This window comes from Schistocerca nitens, chromosome 3, assembly GCF_023898315.1.
Source record: "Schistocerca nitens isolate TAMUIC-IGC-003100 chromosome 3, iqSchNite1.1, whole genome shotgun sequence".
In the NCBI taxonomy this organism is placed as follows: domain Eukaryota; kingdom Metazoa; phylum Arthropoda; class Insecta; order Orthoptera; family Acrididae; genus Schistocerca; species Schistocerca nitens.
The window spans coordinates 275,844,196-275,867,254 of record NC_064616.1 but is presented as its reverse complement, the minus strand read 5'-3'; the positions used below and the strand labels follow the sequence as shown (position 1 = coordinate 275,867,254).

Sequence of the window (23,059 nt, the reverse complement as noted above, 5' to 3'; positions counted from 1 at the left end):
TCCTGCAAACCCGTGGATATATTTCAGCCAAACTTCATTCACATATTACTTATCACCTGCAAATAAATCCTGTGGGTGTAAGAACTAGCAACCTTCTATTACGGTGAGTGTATAATATAACTGGGGGGGGGGGGCGGCGGAGGGAGCAGCTGATGGACAGACAGAGGAGGAAGGAGGAGCTGAACATAGGGGGGAGGGGAGAGGTGCAGAGAGGAGGGAGAGGGATATGTACAGAGAGGGTGGAGTAGGATATGGGCAGAAGGAGAAAGAGCAGATGGACAGAGGGGAGAGGAGGAGATGGAAAGTGAGAGGGGATGGACTAATGAAAGATTGGAATAAAAACTGTACCCAGGCAACACTGGGTACTCAGCTAGTTTTCTCAATAAAGAGAAAGCACAAACAACACATCAGTACAATGATGGACAGGGTGACTGTAACGGTTGGGCGTAAATCAAAGTGATAAACAGAGAGATCAAAATAGCTGACATGTATGTCAAAATCATTCATCAGGGCAAACTGGGGCTCATAATCAGAAATTACGTGAGTCTTCTAGACATATTCCAACCAGCAACCTTCCACTCTCCATTCGCCCTTAATCCTGACAACCACTTTAACTCCTCCCCTCTGTTGCTAACACTCACACCATCATTACAGTTTTTATACATATCAGAAAAGCACACATTCCCCTCCCCTCCCCCACCCCTCCCACTCACTTACTCACTCACGCACTCACTCACTCTCTCTCCCAATTCCCTGAAGTTTCTGGGAGTTTGGAAATCCACAGCATTACTGATTAGCTAATACTAAACAAATGATTAAAGTCAGCACATGCAAAATAACATAAATAAACTAAAAAGGAAAACCTAGTGTCAATCCCAACATTCACTGGCATTGTCTTGAACAAGGTTTTGTCAGATTACATTTCAAAACTGTACTTACATCCCTCTAGTAACTGATTTGTGTGAAGTTGTTTGACTTGCACATGAATCCATATCATAGTTTTTAATTGCTTAAGCAAGTAATTCATCAAAAAATTATAGTTACTGATTTTGCACTGGGAACCTCCATGATAGGCACACGGAAGTTCTGATGGAAAAACAGTTCTTGGAAAGGTACCTGATATGTCACAGCAGAGTAACCAAGAATCTGATCATAATAAACACAATAATCAAATATGTTTATTGAAGTTCATTTACGTATATGCCTCTTATGTCAGGAAACTGATGATGGGTTATCTTAAACAAAATATGAACCATTGTGAGAATTCTAAAAGCTGTTGGTAATAATAAGTACCAGAGCCCCGAAGTAACATTCTGCTGTTTGTTAAAATAAATATGTGACGTAACAGCTAAGTTGACAGGTACTTAAAATAAAACAAAACACGTAATTGAAATCAGTCATTTAATTATATCATATGTAGACTTTGTATCTCACAACAGCTGTAGATAAAGCATTAGTTATGGAAGTCAACCATTATAAAACTAAACCAAAATAAATATACTAAGTACAATAATCAACAGTAGGTTAATTCCATGTTGCATAATTTCTTGTTTGAACACTTTTAATTAAATGTGTTATCTTTTCATTGTTTGGTCCTTTATTGATAGGTGTTAAATTCATGTACAATAAAACTTTACGTTTCCATGTCTTTTTAAGTTTTGGTTTCTTGTCTTTAAACTAAATATGTACACTATTTCAAATAAAATGTCATCATTATGAAGGAAGGCACAGAGATGCTAACTAAATAAATTATAAACATTGATTGGAGTACTTACATACACTTACAGAAGTCTTCTACAGAACAATACATAAGGCAGCATAGTCTCAAAGTTACTACTCACAATTATTTCAGTTTTTACAAATATGAGGACAGGTATGAAAAAGAAAATGAGGATTCCATATCACTAATTTTATATAATGCCACTCAATAGTACTTTCCTTTTTCATTTCTGTGTTTCAAGAGAAGTTATCATATAAACTTCTCCCTCAATTGATATTTTTATGTCACTTACTTTCTGTGGAAGCCCATATAATCTGATCATACAGCTTGAAACTTGTGTCACAAATAAGTACTCCTATCAATATGATGATAATCATTACCATAACAGTGATTACAGACAAAAATACCATCTTGATCTCTTCATATCAAATCTCTTACAGTGATAATAAAAAAGTGATAAATTTTAAATACATTTTTGAAACAACAAATCCTTCTCCATTATCACAAATGCACTTTACATAAACACACTGACATACAAACTCAATTTCTAAAGCTAAGTAAGAGTCCACTATTAATAAAGACTTCAAAACGGGCAAACTCATCTACAGTGGAGTCTGCAACAGACATACATATGTTCTTTTTTGTTTACATATTCTTGGTTATAAGGTACTAAAAGGTCTACTTTTTTGTGTATAAATTTCCCATGCACACATTCATGCTCAGGAACATGCATACACAAAGACAATCACAAACAATTACATATCAAATGAATTGTGTATTTGTACATTTGCATATCAGAAAATGTAATCATTAATTATGAGAAGTGACAACCTTGTAATTTCCCCTTTCCAGATATACAGAAACATTTACTTCAAAAATACTCTACCTTCAGGTAAGATTGATTGAGTTTTTCAGTGTCGACCTTCACCTTTCCTGACATATTGTTGGTCACACATTTCTATATCACAGTTTAAAACTTCTGTCCTGACGATAAAACACAAGACAAAGACTAGTTCAGATTTATTGTCTTCAATAGTATGACTTATTTTCACTACTGTATTCCAAGTTACATAAAATATAGGCACACACTTCAGTTATCAAATTCCATGACGATCAATCTGGATTTGTTCTTTTTATATAAATGGACTACAGATATGTAAATTTTGATCACTGCATTATTACCAACTTCGCAAAATTCAATCAGTTTATCAAGTTATTTGTTATGATTGTACAACATTAAGTCATTGATTGAAAATGGAAGTTTCTAAATAGAGACTAAAGAGGTATTTATGGGATACAAGTTTACTAATGTAAGTAGAGGTTTCATGAATTCATCCACATTTTTCTGTATAAAGCAATGGTAAATAAATTTCCATACACAGTGACAAAGAAAAAACATAGCTACAAACCTGCCAACATGCTTTAATAATTTCGCACATGTATCATTACCAACGTTTCAGTAAACAAATAATGTTAATGACTGATACATTGATGAATGAAGAAATGAAGCCAAATGTTCTTAAGTGACAAATGGAGTAAGTGATGTGAAATAGACGAGACAAACACATAATGACACTGCATAGTGACATTGTTCAAATAAAGAGATGGTTGATTAGATCTAAAATTTTATATGGAATGAGTTTTTTGACAAGTTGCCTTGCATTAATATGCACATTTCACAATTGGGTCTGTATTCATGAGGTGAAAATGGCAAGGTCAGCAACAAAATGTTTTATATGTTGTGTTAATCTAACTTAAGTGATTGCATTGTGAATAAAATTTGTATTAAGATTTTTTTTTTTTAAAAAAACTCACTTTCGTCATCATTGTCTAGAGCTCAACTATTCAAAGATTACATTACTGTGCAACACAGCTGAAGTAACTGATTTTGTCTCAGCAAATTTGTTCAGGATAACTATTTAGAACAACAAAAACACAACAAAAAATGGAAAATATACATCCTTTGTTTATCAAATAAAATAAGCTCTTCTATTCATTAATAAATTTTACCAAAACAGATTATTATGATAGAATCTATTAGCATAAGGTTATCACAATTATGACCAAATGACCCAAAGATCTGTGTGGAAGTGCCATATCAGAAAACAAAATTTTGCAATAGGGCCTACTGATGTTCTCTAAGAGACAGAGACAAGAAAGAAAAAGAAATTGTATAAAAAGTGTAGTGACAGAGAGATAACTGATCATGTCCTGGGAAATTATTAAAATAACCAAGACTTCATGACTAAATGTCCCAGACTACTTAAATTTGTAAAATTTTGAAACTAGATCACTAATATCATAACTACACTGCTGATATTCCTTAAAAGGTTAGGTTAGTGTTGTTTAACGTCCCGTCGACAACGAGGTCATTAGAGACGGAGCGAAAGCTCGGGTTAGGGAAGGATGGGGAAGGAAATCTGCCGTGCCTTTTCAAAGGAACCATCCCGGCATTTGCCTGAAACAATTTAGGGAAATCACGGAAAACCTACATCAGGATGGCTGGAGACAGGATTGAACCGTCGTCCTCCCGAATGCGAGTCCAGTGTGCTAACCACTGCGCCACCTCGCTCGGTATTCCTTAAAAACTGTAATACTTGCTGTCATTGTGTTAAACATATCTCTAAAGCATAATGAATGATAGGGTTATTATATTCATACAATGACTAGAAATTTAATAATGGCAATACAACAAATATGTCATAAAACAGAACTGAAGGTTCTCATTAATACTACCACTATAACAGCTATTGTTGTAGCTGCTGCTGTTACTGTTGCTGCATGTCAGCTGTACATCTGCTCACCCTAACAGTAAATAACCTCTCCCATCCACTGTTACTCACATGACTCTTACATGATTAATAGCCTTGTATAAATTCGTAGTCTAAAGATGCATAGCTGCTTTTCCTCAAAACTGAAATAGGAAGGGGACAACATCATCACAATATTCATGAGAAATGTAAACAAACTGTTGCAATATAGCAGTATGCCTCATTTGAGAAGTCATTGTAAATGAGGCATTAACTCCGTTGGAGTGGGGGCTGAGGAATCAAATTGTCATTAACATCAGGAACTCCACGGGAACCATTTCAGCATACAACTAGGGAAATCGTAGAAAAATAATACATGGTGATCACATGAGGGTTTCAGAACTGGTGCCAAAGAAGAGTCAAAAGTTGTATAGTTGTGGTTGGTTCAATCTGCTCTCAGTGAAGTTTAAGTACAATCCTCTGGAGAATTACTTAAGACAACATTTCTCATGAGTTTGCATGATAAACTGCAGTATCACATAGAACTGTGCATCACAATGTCAATAACGGAATGGGATATTAGGGTTTGAAGTCCTGCTGATGACCTCATTAGAGAAGGAGCAGACACAGTGCTTGTACAAGACTGCATGAGGATTTCCTCTGAGTCCTCTTCAAAGGAATCACCCCAATATGCACTTTCAGCAGTTTATAGAGAAACCACAAAAAACCTAAATCTGACTGACCGAATGGGTACTTTACCATCTTCCATCTACTTGATAGTCCACTGGTTTAATCACCACACCAACTGCTCAGTCACAAGGGTAATGCACAGCGAAAAAGTAAACAGAAAGAAAAGACTACACCATTATGGATTACATTTCATTTGTTAAAAATTTGCAAAGCAGGATGAAAACTCTGCTGAAAGCCATTTATAGCACCACAAAAGCAACGTAAGTTTCTTATCGCAAATGTAGTCATTATTATTAAAGTTCCAACTATCGCATGTTATTAGTTTCCATCTCAACTTTGAACAGACAATATCCATCATTTTACAGTCTGCACCAAAAAGGTACAGCCATATTTTCAGGGCACCTTTCTCACTCGGAAGGAGAAAATATGCCGTATGAATAAATCTCTTGAAACACTTCACTTCCACATTAGAGCTTGAATAAAGTAACTATGTGACTAACATATTGCAATGGGAGGAGTGCACCCACCTGTCCTGCACAAGGCTCTGTATGTACCTAAAACAGTGAGCATATGGAGCTCAAGAGAGAACTGCAAACAGTCGGTGGCTGGGCCATACCGCTCACTTCACTGAAATGTTAGTAATAAGTTAATGTATGATGAAGAGCTATAGAAAATGAGTTCGAACACTGAAATAAGTCATTTCTGGCCCATGACCATATAACAAATTTTCTTCTCTGTTTGAAACATGTGTCCTAAAAAGTCTTGCTGATTTGTTTTATTTTTTTACACCCTCTGTGTGGTAGTAGTCTGTTAGTATGCACCATACATATGGAACAGTGTGTCCATGAACTCTCCACACTCATTTCCACTTTGTACAAGACGGAGTACCACTCCATATATAGGCTATTACTATAATGAGGTCATCACTCTCATAGGCCATATGCATTGGAGAACTGGACAGGGCCAAGGCAACAGTAGAGCAGAATCCCAGCCACTGAAATGAAATTCCTATGAAGAAACTGGAATAGGAAAGCTAGATGAGAGAACTGATACGAACAGGTTAAAATGGTAAAGAGAATGGAATATGGGAGAATTCCAAAATGAATTATGGAGGCCAAGTCTGAGGGCAAAAGGGCAAGATGGACTGACACAAGAAAGACACGTTTATGAAGAAGGAATCTGAATGGGGAAAAAAAAAAGTTATGGAAGAGGAATGGTGGAAAGATGAGGGGAAAGTGGAGAAGTACCACAAATTTTCCAATCCATCCTGGTACTTGACAAAGGAGAAATGAAGATTATGATGATGATGATAACAGTAGAGCAAATAAAAAGTTGTTTTATAGTTGCATTGTTTCAGATCCATAAAGTCATAGCTAATGTGAGTGGACAGAGTTACACGATTTTGCCCGAGACTCATTCAGCTGAGCAGTCTTCAGTTAAATCAACTCATAGCCTAACTTCAATTACCATTGTCAACAATGCATGACCACATCAAGAAAGGGTTTCGATACCAAAAGATTTATAACAATGTTTCTGAATGAATTACCTGATAGTGATATGAAGCAGAAAACTGCAGCCTGTTGTGCTTTGTTGGCATGATTTCCAAAATGCTGTATCTTGCTGTAGAGTGTTATTTTGTGAGGAATATGAAATACATCACAGTTCACACAAGAGAAATGCAGTTTTATGGTCTAATTGAAGTCTTAATTATATGCATGAGTTTTTTGGGAATCCACCTCATGTCATTATATGGGCCAGGATGTCATCACAATATGTATGAGGTGTGATTGGAAAGTTTTAAGAATGGATCCACTACTGCTTACTGGTTTGGCGGTCAGGTACACAGAGGGTGGGGAGTGAGTCATTGCCTTGTCCTTGAATGCCCTCAGACAGGAAACTGCATTTCCTTTATTCAGTTCACTGTGGCAGCTGGTTGAGTGTGGGTCTGTTAGGGCTTGTTGCCAGATTCTGTCTGCATGAAAGTGGATGTAAAAATAGAGCAGCGAGTTTGTGTGAAATTTTGTTTTAAAACCAGGAAATCAGCTTCTGAGACTTACAAACTATTAAAAACAGCTTTTGGAGGTAATTGCATGAGCCAGTCAGATGTTTCTGTCTGGTTCAACAGATTTAAAAATGGCCACAAATCATCTGAAGATGAACCATGGTCCGGCCGTCCTTCCACCTAAAAAACGAATGAAAATGTTGTGAAATTTCACAACTTAGTGTGTTCTGATTGTAGAATTACAATTAGGGAGATGGCTCATGAACTTGTTAAAGTTTCTATGCAGTTCAGTCAAGTTTAGCTGACGATCTGAACATGCGTCAAGTGCCTGCAAAATTCATTCCAAAAGTGTTTTCAAGTGACCAGAGACAATACTGACTTAAAGTGTGCCAAGAACTGATTAATCAAACTAAAAATGACCCAGATTTGTTAAATAGGGAAATTACAGGTGACAAATCATGGGTATATGGATATGATCCTGAAACCAGAGTGCAGTCTTCACAGTGGAAGACTCCAGGTTCGCAACAACAACAAAAAAAAAAAAAAAAAGCACGGCAAAAGTCGGTTGAAGATGAAGACAATGTTGGAGACTTTTTTTGCTTCTACCGGTATTGAGCATCATGAATTTACCCCTGGAGGACAGACAATTAACCAGGAGTACTATAAATGTGTCCTTGAATGCTTGTGCGGAAAGGTGCAGAAGAAAAGGCCTGCATTGTGGAAAGACAGGAGTTGGGTGCTGCACCATGACAACGTTCCGGCTCATCGTGCCTTCTCCATCGTTGAATTTTTGACCAAATTCAAAATTCCTGTGCTTCCACAACCACCATATTCCCCTGATTTGGCTCCTGCGGACTTCTACCTATTTCCTAAACTAAAATTTTCACTGAAAGGGAAGTGATTTGCCTTGATTGAAGACATCCAGCCAAATACAGAGAGCATCTTTAACACACATCAGGAAAAAAATTTCCAGGAATGTTTCCAAAAGTGGAAACACAGTTGGAGTTGGTGTGTTCCGTCAGAAGGGGACTATTTTGAAGGAGACACATCACAGTAGCATGCAAGTACCACCATTGTACAATGTCAAGCCCATTCTTAAAACTTTCCAATCACACCTTGTATCAAGTCAATTTTTAAGGCTAAGTGAGTGTAAATTCTTATTTGGATGGTCTGCAAATGTGCTTAGAAATTCAGCTCACAGCTAAGGGAAGCATGGATCATGTACGGTTACAGCATGGTGGAGCTCCTGCACAATTTATTATCCAGGCACAAAACTTCCTTGATACGGAATATCAAGGCCGCTCTCCAGTGCCACTGAAATGACCACGATGAAGCCCACACCTTTCCATGCCACACAACTCAGTATGACGAATAATCGAGCCTCATGTGGCTCACTTTTGTTATAAGAGTAATGAAGAATTCTGCAGAAGTGCTGAGGAAAAATTTTGAAGCATGACGTCAAGGAGGGCACGGGACACATGGCTCTGTGTAAGGCACAATGGTAGGCCTACACACATTGATCTGGTGGATACATTGTTTATATATGAGAGTAACAGTATGGTGACTTGTTGGACACACAGTACTATCTTACATAATCTATTCAATTTTAATCATATTTTTTGTACAACTATGATTTTTGGAATGACTAATATATTCTACTAAATGGGTTGAATGTAGATTATATGAACAAGGAATGTATTACAGGTATATGATAAAGTGCCAGTTGGCACTGAATTTTGAAGGTATCATCCAATGTAAAATCACATACCAATGACATGTGTCAATAATTACAATTATTTAAATGAGGATGATCTCACCAATGACAGCTGTTACTCCTTCCACCTACAAAAGAAAAAAATGTTACACCCAAATATGAAGTGGCAGAAGAGATGCTGGTGATTTATGGAATACCAAAATGAGAAACTGCAAACACAAATAAGATATTGCTCACTATGGGAAATAATTTCCAAATCCTGTATATGTGAGTCTAGATATATCTGAAATGCAACATATACTCATTATAAAACATGTTGTAGTTAGTATAACAAAACCAAATGCTAAGAGACAACTCTGAGTTGACCTCTTCAACATGGGCATTTCCAATAAGAATCATAAATGTAATGTGATGTGATCAGTACTAGTAGGGATAAAGCACAAAATAGCAAAATAAAAATATCAAGTTGATTCACAGACTCTGTACTGGAATTTCTGAATTAAGGAACTCTGGTATTGTCATTGGAATACTGTTCAGAACACATTAAGATTTTGGCAACAACAAAAAATTTTAACACCAAAAAAGTGTATCTCAACGAAACAAAATTTGTTCATAGAGTGACTAAAAAGCATTTATTGCTGCATAGCCAAGACAGTCTTCAGTGCAAAGAAATTTCAACTATTTGCATTCAATATAGAGAGGAATAATGCCACAAAAAGTTACAGTCTACCTATATTTTTTCAGTAATACCATGTTGTCTTTGTCCCCAATACATTTTTACTCCTTCTGTGCAAACAAAAATAATAGTGATTACTCAATTTTTTTTATTTTCTTTCAGTACACGAGTAACTACCTCCGGCAGCACTTAACGAAATGACACAGTGCTTGAATCATGCTAGACACAAATTTCACTTGGGTGAGTTGTGCATGTAGAAAAAACTGGCAAGTAGTGAATACTTTTTATTCATATCAGCACTAAACTTCACAGATTTTGCTGCTAACTGAACTGCTGGAAATAGTTTGTATGCAGGTTGAGGAAGTATCCTTAAGCACCTTGCAAACAATTATTGCAGGAACTGCAAAGTCTGCCTTAAATCTGAGCTAACATGTAACAAACAGACCACAGAGGTCAGATCTCAAATCTGATTTCAGATTATACTATAAGAGGGAGCAAATGCTCTTCTATTTTTTATGGAGTGACGTGTAATGTGATACACAACACAATAGTCTCATGAAGCTGGCACGGGTAGTAAAAACTGTGGGGACAGGAAAAAAGAGGCTGCGTCAGATGGAAGGAAAGACATCATATGAAGGAAAGATTGAGAAGAAACTGAGAAATGTTGTGCTGTATGGAGGTTATATAAGTTGCGGATGGAGCTGGGAAGACAATCAACAAGAGCATAAGCCGAAACAAAAGATGGTACACTATACTTGAGTATTTGAAAGGGTGAAATGGTGAAAATCTGAAAATAATAATAAATGTTTGGATGGTTTTAAGCGCATAAACTCAATCACAAATACATACATTATTGATAATATAGGCAAATAACAGAAAACAATAACACAAGCGATTAGTTAAGCCTTAAGATGCGAAAGAGAGAGCTGTAATAAATGTACTCCAATGAATGTAAAATAACGGGCAATAGGCAGAGTGTTCCATCAGTGACAAGGCAATTTAAAATCGAGGATAAATTCTGACAGGACACAGATGGTAGTAGCATATGATCAGATGCCTCTGCCACACTCCCACCCCTCACGGTAACCATATTGTCATTCCCCGTAACTTATTTGGGAACTCTACCAGTAAACCTAATTCTAGGTCACCAGTTGGGCAATTCACATCCTATTCCTCAAAAACACAAGCCTATTATGTTAACAACTGCACTATCTAAACATATGAAACATGGTTAAAGGCAGAGGAGCAGGCAGGCAGGCGGGACTAGCAGCAAGTTTAAGTTACACCTTGTCTCCAATAGCAAGTAATCATCCACAAGTCACTTGCAGAAGCTATTTCTGAAATTTCTCTGATATGGAAACACCCCCTGCAAGTCTATTTCTCCAAGTTTCATCAACTTCCAGAAATAGTTTTCACAAGTTAGTGGAAACAGTTTATTGCGTCTTGCTGCAAGTATCTGCCGAAACTTGTCAGCTGCTGAAAGCTTTTCTCGAACTTGCAGTCGTTTTCTGTGTTCAATATTCACACAGAAATGCCACTGTTGAAAAGGAAAATAGCACCAAGAGAGATGGGCTGAAAAAATGTACCATTTGAACTCCTAATTGTATGTAATTTGCTACCGTGAGCCAGGGAGTATGAAAAAAATTCACTAATTGTTTTTCTTCTCCACAAGGGAAGTAAAATGGCAGTATGGATATCTTTAACTTTTAGTTGATTTCTTAAGGTTTGTGGACACATACATACATTACATTTAGAACAAAAATAATAAATACTGTTTGCAAAAATCTAAGGTTATTAAAAGGCAATCTCTCGGTAATGCAGCTTACCACATTTTTGTATCCTGCATTCGAATATGTGATTATAAGCCTAAAAAAAAAAAATACGAGTGGCTCGAAGCTTGCATATGACATTCTCAGAATGTTTTTATTGCGAGCAAAGTTCTCTGATTTTAGTTCATTCAGTATCCTTTATTGGTAACTAAATGTGCGTGCCTCTGTATCCATTTCTTCACCCAAACATTTATTTATTCTTAACTTGCACTTACCTATCTCATGATGCGACTAGTAGAAGTACTTCTGGAATTACTTGCACTAAGTTCCTAAAATTAACTTGACCAAGCGGTTTTCAGAATCAAACTTGCAAAATTTTTGTTCTAATGTAAAAACCTCAGCAACTGCTTCCAGAAGTTACTTGCTAGTGGACACAGGTCTTTAGACTTTTTAAGCCAGATGAGTCATCATAAGTAATGATAAGGTTAATGCTTAGGTTTCTCACCATATCACCACCATTTCTAAATTGTTTAGGTGGGGTTAAGACTTCCAAAATTTGAATAGCTTAGTTAACTTCAGTCAAAGTTAATTTCACCCTAATGATAACATGTGAACTTTCATTCCCATTTCTTTCGCTTCATACTTTTAATTTTATTAATTTCACTTATATTCTTCATCTCTTCTATTACTCCTCATTTTTTTTGTAATTTTGTGTAAATATCAATAACCTCCTAACCTCCTGAATTTATTACTTGTCACATATGAACTATTTCCACACAGTTCCTGTTAATTCTCTGCTTCTTTCCCTGGAAATAATTTAATTTATGTTGTCATCCCCCCCCCCCCCCCCCCTCTCTGCTCCAACACTTCCTGTAAGGCAACCACCTTCAGTAATGGGTAAGAATTAACATTGGAGCATAGAAAAGGCTTAAGAGAAGAAAGATGCTGAAATGACAAACTAAATTATAGTGACTCAAGATAATATTACCAGCTGATGATAACAACAGGTGCTTAACAACATAGAAACAAAATGGGATCGTCTGAAAGCACAGATGAAATGAAGACAATGAGGCAAAAGTGAACTAAATTACTTGTGAGAAAGGGAAGAAAGGAAGACATCTATTGAGGGTAGCAACGGATGTAAGAAAGGGTTAACAACAAGAAGGGATGCAGCAGGGACTAACATCTCTTTTAAAACAAGGTCATTAGAAACTGAGCACAAGCCCATATTGAGGGGAAGATAGGAAAGAAAATAGGCCAGGTCCTTTCTAAATAACCATCCTGGCATTTGCCTTAAGTAGTTTAAGTAAACGACAACAAAATTAAATCTGTACGAGCAGACATGGATTTGAACCATCGTTCTTCAAAAGGCACATCCATAAGTTAACTGAAGTTCGAATGTGCACAGTGTGACAGGACGAATGGTCAGTATTCTGTGATACAACACAAATGATCATTCAAAGCAAAAAATTTCAATATACATGTCCTCTAAAATACATACTTTAAGAGCTATGAGCACTTACATAGCAGGAGAGATGGGTTTCATGGCATTTAAGATGATCAAGTGCTCATGGCTCTTAAGGTACTAGAGAGTTAAACGAAGTAACAGCTTCTGCAGGAAAAAGACAATTTGTAGCTGATATATAAGTGGATAAAGCCATTTGAATATAAATATGCAGCATTTTATACAGCCAAGTAGCATGTTTGCACAATATAACTATTTTGCAGTGTGTTTGCTGATGGTCAAAATTAGACAGAAAGCATAATTAAGTAATGCAGTGCATATGGTAAACAACATGACAGCTTTCACAGGTGTTTAGTATTTCCTGTTACATGGAATGCTGATCATTTAATTCAAGAAGTAAAGCCTATGAGGATCCACCTTTCTGGTGTAACGATAAAACTGGTGATTTTTACTGTGTTGAAAAAGAGAACAGAGTGAGCCCAAGTCAAGGCCTGAACTAGGCAGGGCAGGTGATGACACTATTGAGAAGTAATCTACATATTAATTACTGACTGCAAATGATGAGCATTTCCCATTTCGTGCTACTGGTAATTGTTGCCTTACATCACTACTGATCACAATATGTACACAGAAGGTGCCATTTTCACTGTGATTTTATACTTCGTAAACGTTGCAATACAAATTGTACAGGTACTTTAATGTAATTGTCATTTTATAGTAGTATGCTAGATAAATCCTTATGGTGCATCACACGTTAAATAACATATCAGTCCAATTATATGGATGTACTGCATATTAAATAAAATATGGACATTTTAAAGTGTGCCACATAGAGTGGACAATAACTGCAGCCCAATAATTTGTAAAGCGAAAACATTGTCAAACAAACCACACTCTACCAATAATAAAATAAAAATAATATAAAACTGCAGGCATCATGTACTGTTCTGCAGCAATAAAATAATTGCAGTTTTCAGAATTCAATGGCTTTTTTATGAAATAATTAACTAGTTTTATTTGTGATCTCATTATTTGTAATACAAATTTCTTTTTCTTTTTTTTGTATCCAAAAAAAAAGAAAAAATCACATTTCCTGCACACAATGTTTGTACAAAATAATGCAAGTAGTATCCCATTCCTGATTTAAAAAATGTAATGAACATATCTTTTATTGTGAGTGAGAGAAACATTAACAGTAGACCTCATATATCTTACTGCAATATGACACAAGAGGTAGCTGGCAATATAAACTGAAATGACAATTATCCTTAAAACAAAGGAAACATGAAAGAACAAGTAAAAATGCATATAATTAATCCATAAAATAATTTTTAATTTTTATATCATCTTTGTCATTTATATTCTATTTTATAACAGGTCAGTCAACAACAACATTGTCACACACTTATACAGCATTCTACAATGGATTAAATCATCTTGTACATCAGCAACAGACAACTCTTGGAGGAGGGTAGGCTTTGGACACTACTAAATGGACAATTACTTTAAACAGATTTGCATACATTTATGGACATCAGAATGTACTGTAACTGAAACTATCTGATAAGACACACACAAATATTAAGAAAAAATGAAGGAGAAGATGTATGAACACTGAACTGAAATTACAGTAGAAGTACTACTTAAAACACAGATATCAGGATTCTGTTATAGATAATGTCTTTGACAATTTAGTCTTTACACTGTGACTTATATCATACAATAACATTTTTCTTACTGAATCTGTTAATTTCATCTTTCTCCCACTTTATTCCGTAACTTATAACAAAATTTTTCTTCTCTCTAATATGTGTTAGTACTATACCTTAAGATTAACTCTACCGCCCTTTAAGAGACAATGCCATAGTTTATGGCAGACACACAATGGGACTTTATACTACTACTGACAAAGATAACTAGTTGCAAATGTAGTTAGTCTATTATTAAAATGTTCTGAGTATGACTCTCACAGGATAACTACAAGCAGCATGTGACATATAAAAGAAATATTTTGAGGCACTTGCATGCCAACCAACTGACAAATGCAAAAGTCTTAGTGTGAATGGTAGTAAAGGTATACAAAGAGTTAGAGAATATGTGCAATTTGTTTTGGCACAATGACATTTACTCATTCTTGAATTCTTGACAATGATCTGCTTTGGCTAAGTTCAACTGAAGTAAAATACTTGTATTACATGGAAAAAAAAAACTGAAATATATTACACCGGTCAGAACAGAACACACAAAAAAAAACCACACACACACACACACACACACACACACACACACACACACACACACACACACACACACACACAGAGAGAGAGAGAGAGAGAGAGAGAGAGAGAGAGAGAGAGAGAGAGAGAGAGAGAGAGAGAGACTAGTGTGTGCTTTATATAAACAAAACAATGAAATGGCAAAAGCACAAAATATAAAAGGCAATTACTTCTAAGCATGTTCTACATGACAGAATCACACATCAAAAAAGGTTACAGCACAATGACTGAATGGTTTTTTGTGTACAATTCTTTCCAGCACATTTTTAATAACAATTATTTTATTTTAGTGAATACACTTAGCAGTGCTAGTTATCTAATAACTCATACATCATGAACACTACACGTTTTTATAATTATAATTATTACTATTATTATTAACATTATTATAACTTTACTGTAATTTATTTACGGGCATTTGCTTTAAACTGGGAGTATATAGGCAATACACAGGTGAAACCATGTGTCTAGCTCAACTGCTGAAAAGCCGGACTTACACACTGACACAAAAACAAACAGCCTCAGTGCAAGTCATTTAGTAAATTAACAATGAAAACTGAATGAAAAATAGCTTTGGTGTGAAGATTTTCCTCTTTCTTCAATTTTGATAGTGTTGAAATGGGAGTTCCCACAACTCTACTTTTAAAAATTGTTACACAAAGTGATATATATAGAACTTAGGAACAGAATACTGTAAGAATGCTTCATAAAAATGAAGTTTTTCTACATGTGTATGCTACAATCTGTGACATATTAAAAATAAGGTCCAAAATAGATTAATTTTTATATTATTTCTCTTTCAACTTTCAATATATTTCATCAACAATATTAAACTTTTTGTAGATAAATTTATTATAGAAAGCACTGGTGACATTTAGACAACATTTGTATTGTGCTTTAGACATTAAAACTGCTATCACTCACTAAAATTTAAGAACTTCCCTAATGCAGAAAATTTCCCATTTGCAATGTTGACTCGACTCAGTGAAATTATTTTCAGAATATTTTTTCCAGTGTTCTGAGTAATAAATAGTGTGCAGCAATCCCAAAGCAAAACCACTATACATCAGTCATTACACTTTTTCATATCTGAATTCAAGTAAGTAAAATGTGTTATCACATACATTGCACCGAGTAGAGAAGGAGAACATGAAATAAGAAAGAAATGAGACCAGTTTGCTTTGCTGTTGAGACACACTCCTGCAGTAAATCAAAGTGGCTACAATCTTCTGCATTTTATTTGGAAGTACTTAACAACAGGGAACCTTCACGAACAGTAGCGATTAACAGTTGGTATGGAAGAACTTAAAACTACTGCTATGACACTCGCACAAAATTATGCTGGGTAACTAAAGTCAAACAAACTAAGTATTCCCCCAGCAAAACAAAATTCTACTTCTTTATGGTACATATAGGAGATCAGCACTTGTATTATTCACATGACTAACAGATACACAAGTATAACAATCATTTCATGCTAACAGTACTTCTTCTGGCTTCACATTAACAATGGTAAACAGGGAACAAAATATATACAGATAAAACGAAGACTGTTTTTCACAGCCTTAAGCATGAAAGTACAATCTTTCAATTTTTACCAGTCTAAAAGCCAATTAACTCAATTGTAATGCTCTAATAAATGTATATTATGCACACATTTGACAACTGCAATATGTAATAATTACACACAAGGGCCACATTCAACACAATACTATGATACTTGCAATACAATTTCACAGCACCATGGTCCTCATGTATATATTGGACACACAGTTTTTCCCCTGACACATATGAAAAATAAGGTTTACACTTTTTAACATTACACATCTAAAATTGATCTGGGTTTTGTAATAAAAATGTATTTTATTTAGAGAACAGGATAGAAAATTGCAAGAAAAGTGCCAGACACTGTCCTTACCAACATGTTCTAGCAGATAATGTATTACATACTAAGTAGAATAAAACTTTTTTAAAAAATGAAAACACACATTGCAAACATCACTCTCAGAAACATTGTGCCTGGAAAGAGATTATACAGCACTGAAACACTCCTTCCTCCATGAGAAAGCCACAGTCCAGTGACATTAGGCTTTGATAACTTTTTACTGTTTGATTGAAAATTATACACATACACTTCCTTCAGGTTTCTGGGTTTACTCAAATATGCTACTATTCAAAAACATGTTGGGCATCTGTCCTGCAAGACAGACCTCACACTTCAGTTGATGATTTTGGTCGCGACTTCCTCCTGCGACGGGCAAGCTCCGACATAACTACAGGACCCAAATTAGGAGACCGTGGTTTCTGGCTAACAGCTCTGTATGTTGCTGCCATTGCTCCCTGTGCAAGAAACAGACAAAACAATTTTGAAAATAAGATTTTTTAAAATTTTGTCTCATTGCAGTTTCAATCATGTAAACATTAACTGAGTAATTTTGTGCACCTATAGGCCATCCACTAATGTTATCACCCAACTCTTGTATAATTCTATTACACTGTTACAGAAGTTCCGATAAAGCAGCTGATGGTGAAAGTGGTACACAATCCAAGTGCCATGCACCGATCTAATTAAATGATTTTAAACATGGCTGCAACAGCAACTGTTGAAATTCTTCACGATAAAGGATGACAGCCAAAAACAGTTGCAGGATAAAAATTTATTAAAATTTCTTGGCCAAGGTTTCGGTACATATAAATATACCTTCATCAGAAGTAAAAAATCTGAAAATACATGTGCCAAAGGCGTCGTCAATAATTGAGACATCTTCTCCATTAGTACAACATGACAAGTCTCGATAGTTCATAGGCGAAGTAATGGTGCTAAACTGTTCGCTTTGACCCTGTGCCCATAGTCATGTTGTACTAATGGAGAAGATGTCTCAATTATTGACAACGCCTTTGGCACAATTGTTTTATTAATCTCCATTACATGATGTATTTTCAGATTTTTTACTTCTGACGAAGGTATATTTATATGTACCGAAACCTTGGTCAAGAAATTTTAATAAATTTTTATCCTGCAACTGTTTTTGGCTGTCATCCTATATCATGAACTAATTAAATGAGTTATATAATAAATGTATTATGTTTGAGAGCACTTAAAAACCAAAATATTCACATTAAATGTTGCAGCACTTCATTAACATTTTCAGATGTGGTTCAGCTGCTAACAGCTTCATCAAGATATATAACAATTCCAGTTAATCATTCTGAACACAATGAAATCTTATGCAGTATGTCAATGAATACATCATATAGTCTCTCTGGATGGGTGACAACATGATTTACTCACCAACATATTTTGTAAGGCTGAATAATGTTCAGAATGCTCATCTGGAATTGTGTATCTTGATGAAGCTGTTCATGCATTAATCAGATATGAAGATGGTAATCAAACACTGAAACTAGTAATGTGACACAGTAATTTTTAAGTGATCTTGGATGTAACAAATTATGATATAAAACCTTAAAAGATCACATACTTCCATTTGGCAATATGTCATTTTTTGATCAATTGAGTTAATTTGGTACTATATGACAGTTTGTGTGTTTTACTGAATACCTGACACACAGCTGTTATTTGGCTCTACGCATGTAATTTATCTGTGACCACCACCACCACCACCACCACCACCACCACCACCACCACCACCACCACAAAATAAAACAACCCCCTCCCCCCATTACTGCCATGAGTCAACTGCAAAAAATATTTTAATAAAGCTGTATCAAAGTAATACCAGTTTCTGTTGTGTAGGATGTGTACTATCTGAACAAAAGTACCTGGACACCACTACGTAATGCAGAATTGACCACTAGATGTCATGAGAAATGGACCTGCTATACAAAAGGAAGGCAGAAAGTACTGTGTTGTCAGCAGACAAGCAGCAGCATCAGAATGTGTCTGTCCAGTGAGCTCAAGCCAACAAGTCATTGGATATCACCTGAGTAACAAATCCATCATGGACATTTCAAATCTTCTAAAGCTGCCTTAGTCGACTGTTGGTAATGTGACTTTGAAGTCTAAACATGAAGGAACAATGGCAGCGAAATGAAGAGCTGGCATACCTCATGTACTAATGGACAGGAACCGTTGAGCACTGTGTAGCATGGTTATAAAAAAAATTGCATAAAATCAGTGGAAGGAATCACTGGAGAGTTTTAGGAGGCTGTTATGTGCCATTATGTGTAGTGCAAAAAGTGAAGCAATAAGGAGGTGGTGTTACAATATAGGTGATTTTTTCATGGTTAGGTTAAGGCCCACTTATCGGACTTAAGAAAATGCTAAACACGGAAAGATGTGAATACATTTAACAGCATTGTGTATTGTGTACAGTAGACAACAGTTCAGAGACAGTGATTTATTGCAGTACATTCTGTCACATTGGCATATGTGAGATGATGATTCGTCAACAATAACATTCCTAAAATGACTGGCCTGCCCAGGGTCCCACCCTGAACACAATGGAACAAAGGTGAAGAGTGGACACACCATATATTAACGACGACTAATAGATGTCTGGATACTTGTCATCAACAGCTTACATTTCTGTCATCACATGATGTTAAAAACATCAAAGACATATTAAACATGGAGGAGTAATCTGCAAGTGCAAAAGACTGTGGCTAAGAAGCACCAAGGGATTTTAAAAAGAACATGGAAATGAAGTTTTCCTGTTAGTGTCTAGAAACCGATAGTAGTAGCCCTGGAGCTGAAGAAGAAACCCTCAATCACCTAATTGATTTCATTTAGTTACTAATATAAATATGGAAGTAAAATAATATAAGAAAGTCATCGATTGAAAAAAAGTTTTAAAAATTACAGTACCTTAACAACATGTGCCTCTTGAAAGATTAGCCGATGAGTTGGAAGGAGGTTTCTATTTTGAATCCAATCATGCTGTAAAATTTGTGCTGCAGTTGGCCGTCTACTGGGATCAAGGTGTAACATTTTCTGCACCAAGTCCTGTAGGCATATCAAAATATCATAGAAAAGTAACAACACAAACATTTATATTCAAATAATTTATTTATAACTGATATTTTAAAGCCATAAAAATGATTAAATGTAAATATAAAATACCACTCGCATAAGGGAGAATTATATACTGTTGTGGAATCAGAGAATAGTAGTAGTAGTAGTAGTAGTAGTAGTAGTAGTAGTAGTAATAATAATAATAATAATAATAATAATAATTTAATCTACTGCAAGAAGGAAGTTGAAGATAATAATGAAAGCATATTGCATGGTACAAAAGAGACAACAAAAGAAATAACAATTAAAGATTTACTGGGATAATTAACTGTTTTTCTGCCAATAACAAGATTTTTTATAGATTGATTGATTGATAGGGGTTATGGAACCAAACAGCGAGGTCATCAGTCCCGTGATTCCGAAGTTAGTCACAGAAGAAAGAGGATCTGCTAAAAGTGGATGGATCCAGTAAGGGGAGTAAACTTATAAAATAATGAACATTAAACACCCACAGTAAAAGGCATAAAAGGTGAGACCACATCTAAAAACTGGAAATGGTCAGGGGGTCACAGACCATGAAGATGGGAAAAGATGTCCCAACCACAACCAACCTGCCCCTGCTCCAAGACTAAAGTAGAGCTTCATATCTGGAAAAAAAGAAAAAACCACTTCAAAGGAGGAAGCTGAGGACCAGTTCAACCACCCATGAATCACCTGCTAATATTAAATTTAAGGAATCAGAACGACTGGACTTAGCACAAAGGGCTGAAAGAAGGGGACATTCCACCAGTATGTGAGATATCGTCAATCTGGATCCACAACCCCAATGTGGGGTGGGTCGTTCTGTAGAAGGAAACAGTGGGTGAGCCGTGCATGACCAATGTGCAAATGGGATAAAACAGTGGACTACTTCTGAGAGGAGTGGAAGGAAGAGTGCCAAACTGCAGTAGACTGCTTGATTGTGTGGAGTTTATTACTATGAGCAGTAGCGCTCCAGATGGCATTCCACTTTTGGGAAGAGAGAGATTTGGCGTAGATCCGCATATCCACAGCTGGAATCGTGAAAGGAAATGGGGGTAAGTATCTGCTTCTCTAGCCAAACGGTCAGCCAGTTCATTCCCTGGGATGCCCACATGACTTGGGACCCAGAGAAAGACAACTGAACAAGCAGCACGCCCAAGGGCAGAGAGGTGGTCATGGATAGCAGAGACCAGAGGGTGACAACAGTAACATCGGTCGATAGCCTGCAGGCTGCTCATTGAGTCTAAATAAATTAAAAGACTGTGGAGGGAGATCTGAAAAACAAAAAGGAGGGCTCTGTGAATGGCTCGAAGCTCTGCTGTGAACACACTACATGATCCCAGCAATAAATGGTGTTCAAAGCCAGTAGGAGATGTGGAAGCTTATCCCACCTAATCAATGTCTTAGAACCATCAGTGTAAAAGATGGTGGCATCCTAGAACTCTGCAAGGACGACACATACAGGACGTTGGAAAACCATAGGAGTGACAGAGACCTTAGGACCCTGGAACAGATCAGTCCTGATCCATGGTATAGGCATCATTTGGGGGGGGGGGGGTTATGTATGCGAGGAAAGACACGGGTGCAGTCCACTAAGTGGAGATGGAGATTCCAAGACCAACCAGCAATATCCCACCCGTGGGTGGGTGTTAGGAGCGCGACATCCCTCACTGGCAAAGAGCACAGGGTACACAGGATGGTCAGGGAACTGGCGAATGGCGACGGCGTAAGGAACATGGAGTTGGCTCCATTGCATGTGTAGAGGGGAATCCCCACTTCTATGAGGAGACTGTCAACGGGACTAGTGCGAAAGACACCAATAGCCAGATGCACCCCACAATGAAGAACACGGTCGAGCAGTTTCAAAGTGGAAGGAGCCGCTGAGCCATAAACCTGACTACCATAATCTAGTCTGGACAAGACCAGAGCACAGTACAGATGGAGGAGACTGGAACGGTCTGCACCCCATAATGTTTGGCCAGGAAGTGGAGAGCACTAAGCTTCCGCATACATGCAGTCTTTAGGTGGCGAATGTGGGGCAGCCGTGTCAGCCTGTTATCAAAAGTAAGACCCAAGGAATGAGACTGTGTTACAACACTGAGGAGTTGGTTGCCTAAATAAAGTTCTGGACTGGGTGTACTGTGGGTCGACAACAAAAATGTTTAACCCGAATTTTGGAGGGAGAATACTGGAAGCTATGGGATGTGGCCCACAAAGAGGCCTGTCAGGTGTGCCTTGGAGCTGGCACTCAGCAGATGCTATTGAGTGGGAGCTGCACCAGATGCAAAAATCTGTCAACGTACAGTGCCGGGGTAACCAGAGGCCCAACAGAGGTCACAAGCCTATTGATGGCACTGAGGAAGTGTGTGACACTTAGCACAGAACCCTGTGGGATACCGTTCTCCTGAACCTGAGGTGCGTTTGTGATGAAGCAAGCTCTGATCTTTTTACTTCCTCTCTTGTTTTGCCATCTGCTTCCTTAAATTTATTTTATTTTCATTTTTGCCTAATTACTATTAACGTACATGAGTATAATCTGCATTTCCATAAAAGATAAAGGCTGGCCATCAGTCTTAAGAAATATAGTGCCAGATCTAATTTTGCGCTTAGTTTGGTGTATGTCATCAATTTCCTAATTTATATTGACTATTCATAGTTAATATCTTTTGTTGCAGGGTGAAATCAGTAATCGTTTAGTGGCTTAAATTCTATTGTTGACTTATAAACAAATATAAATTCTGTAATAACTATAAACATTAGTAAGAACTACTATTAGGATTCTTGAAATATTTATTTGGCTCTATTCGAAAACACATTCGCAAAGCCAGCCTTAATTAACTCCAAAATAATTACCAGGTTTGTCAAAAGTATTGTTTGTGTAACTATATCTGTTAATTTCATTATTTAAACAAGTAATTCGTCCTAACCTTTATAGTAAAATTAAGTGTTTAAAAGGAGGATTTTTTTCTATATATTCCGTCAACTGAATGAGTTACGTTTT

The 23,059-nt window shown here is 36.5% G+C and overlaps 1 protein-coding gene across 7 annotated transcripts in view; it reads right to left on the bottom strand.

Moving 5' to 3' along the window:
• Positions 1-14,098: 14,098 nt before the first annotated feature.
• The window catches only part of LOC126248243 (ribosomal protein S6 kinase 2 beta), a 634,112-nt gene continuing 625,151 nt past the window's right edge, over positions 14,099-23,059 (bottom strand). For all 7 annotated transcript variants that reach the window (XM_049949088.1, XM_049949091.1, XM_049949087.1 and 4 more), the window contains 2 exons: positions 19,891-20,028; positions 14,099-17,402 (listed from right to left, as the gene is read on the bottom strand). In XM_049949088.1, coding sequence (XP_049805045.1) covers positions 17,274-17,402; positions 19,891-20,028 — 267 coding nt within the window. In that variant the 3' untranslated portion in view covers positions 14,099-17,273. The remainder of the gene's footprint in view (positions 17,403-19,890; positions 20,029-23,059) is intronic.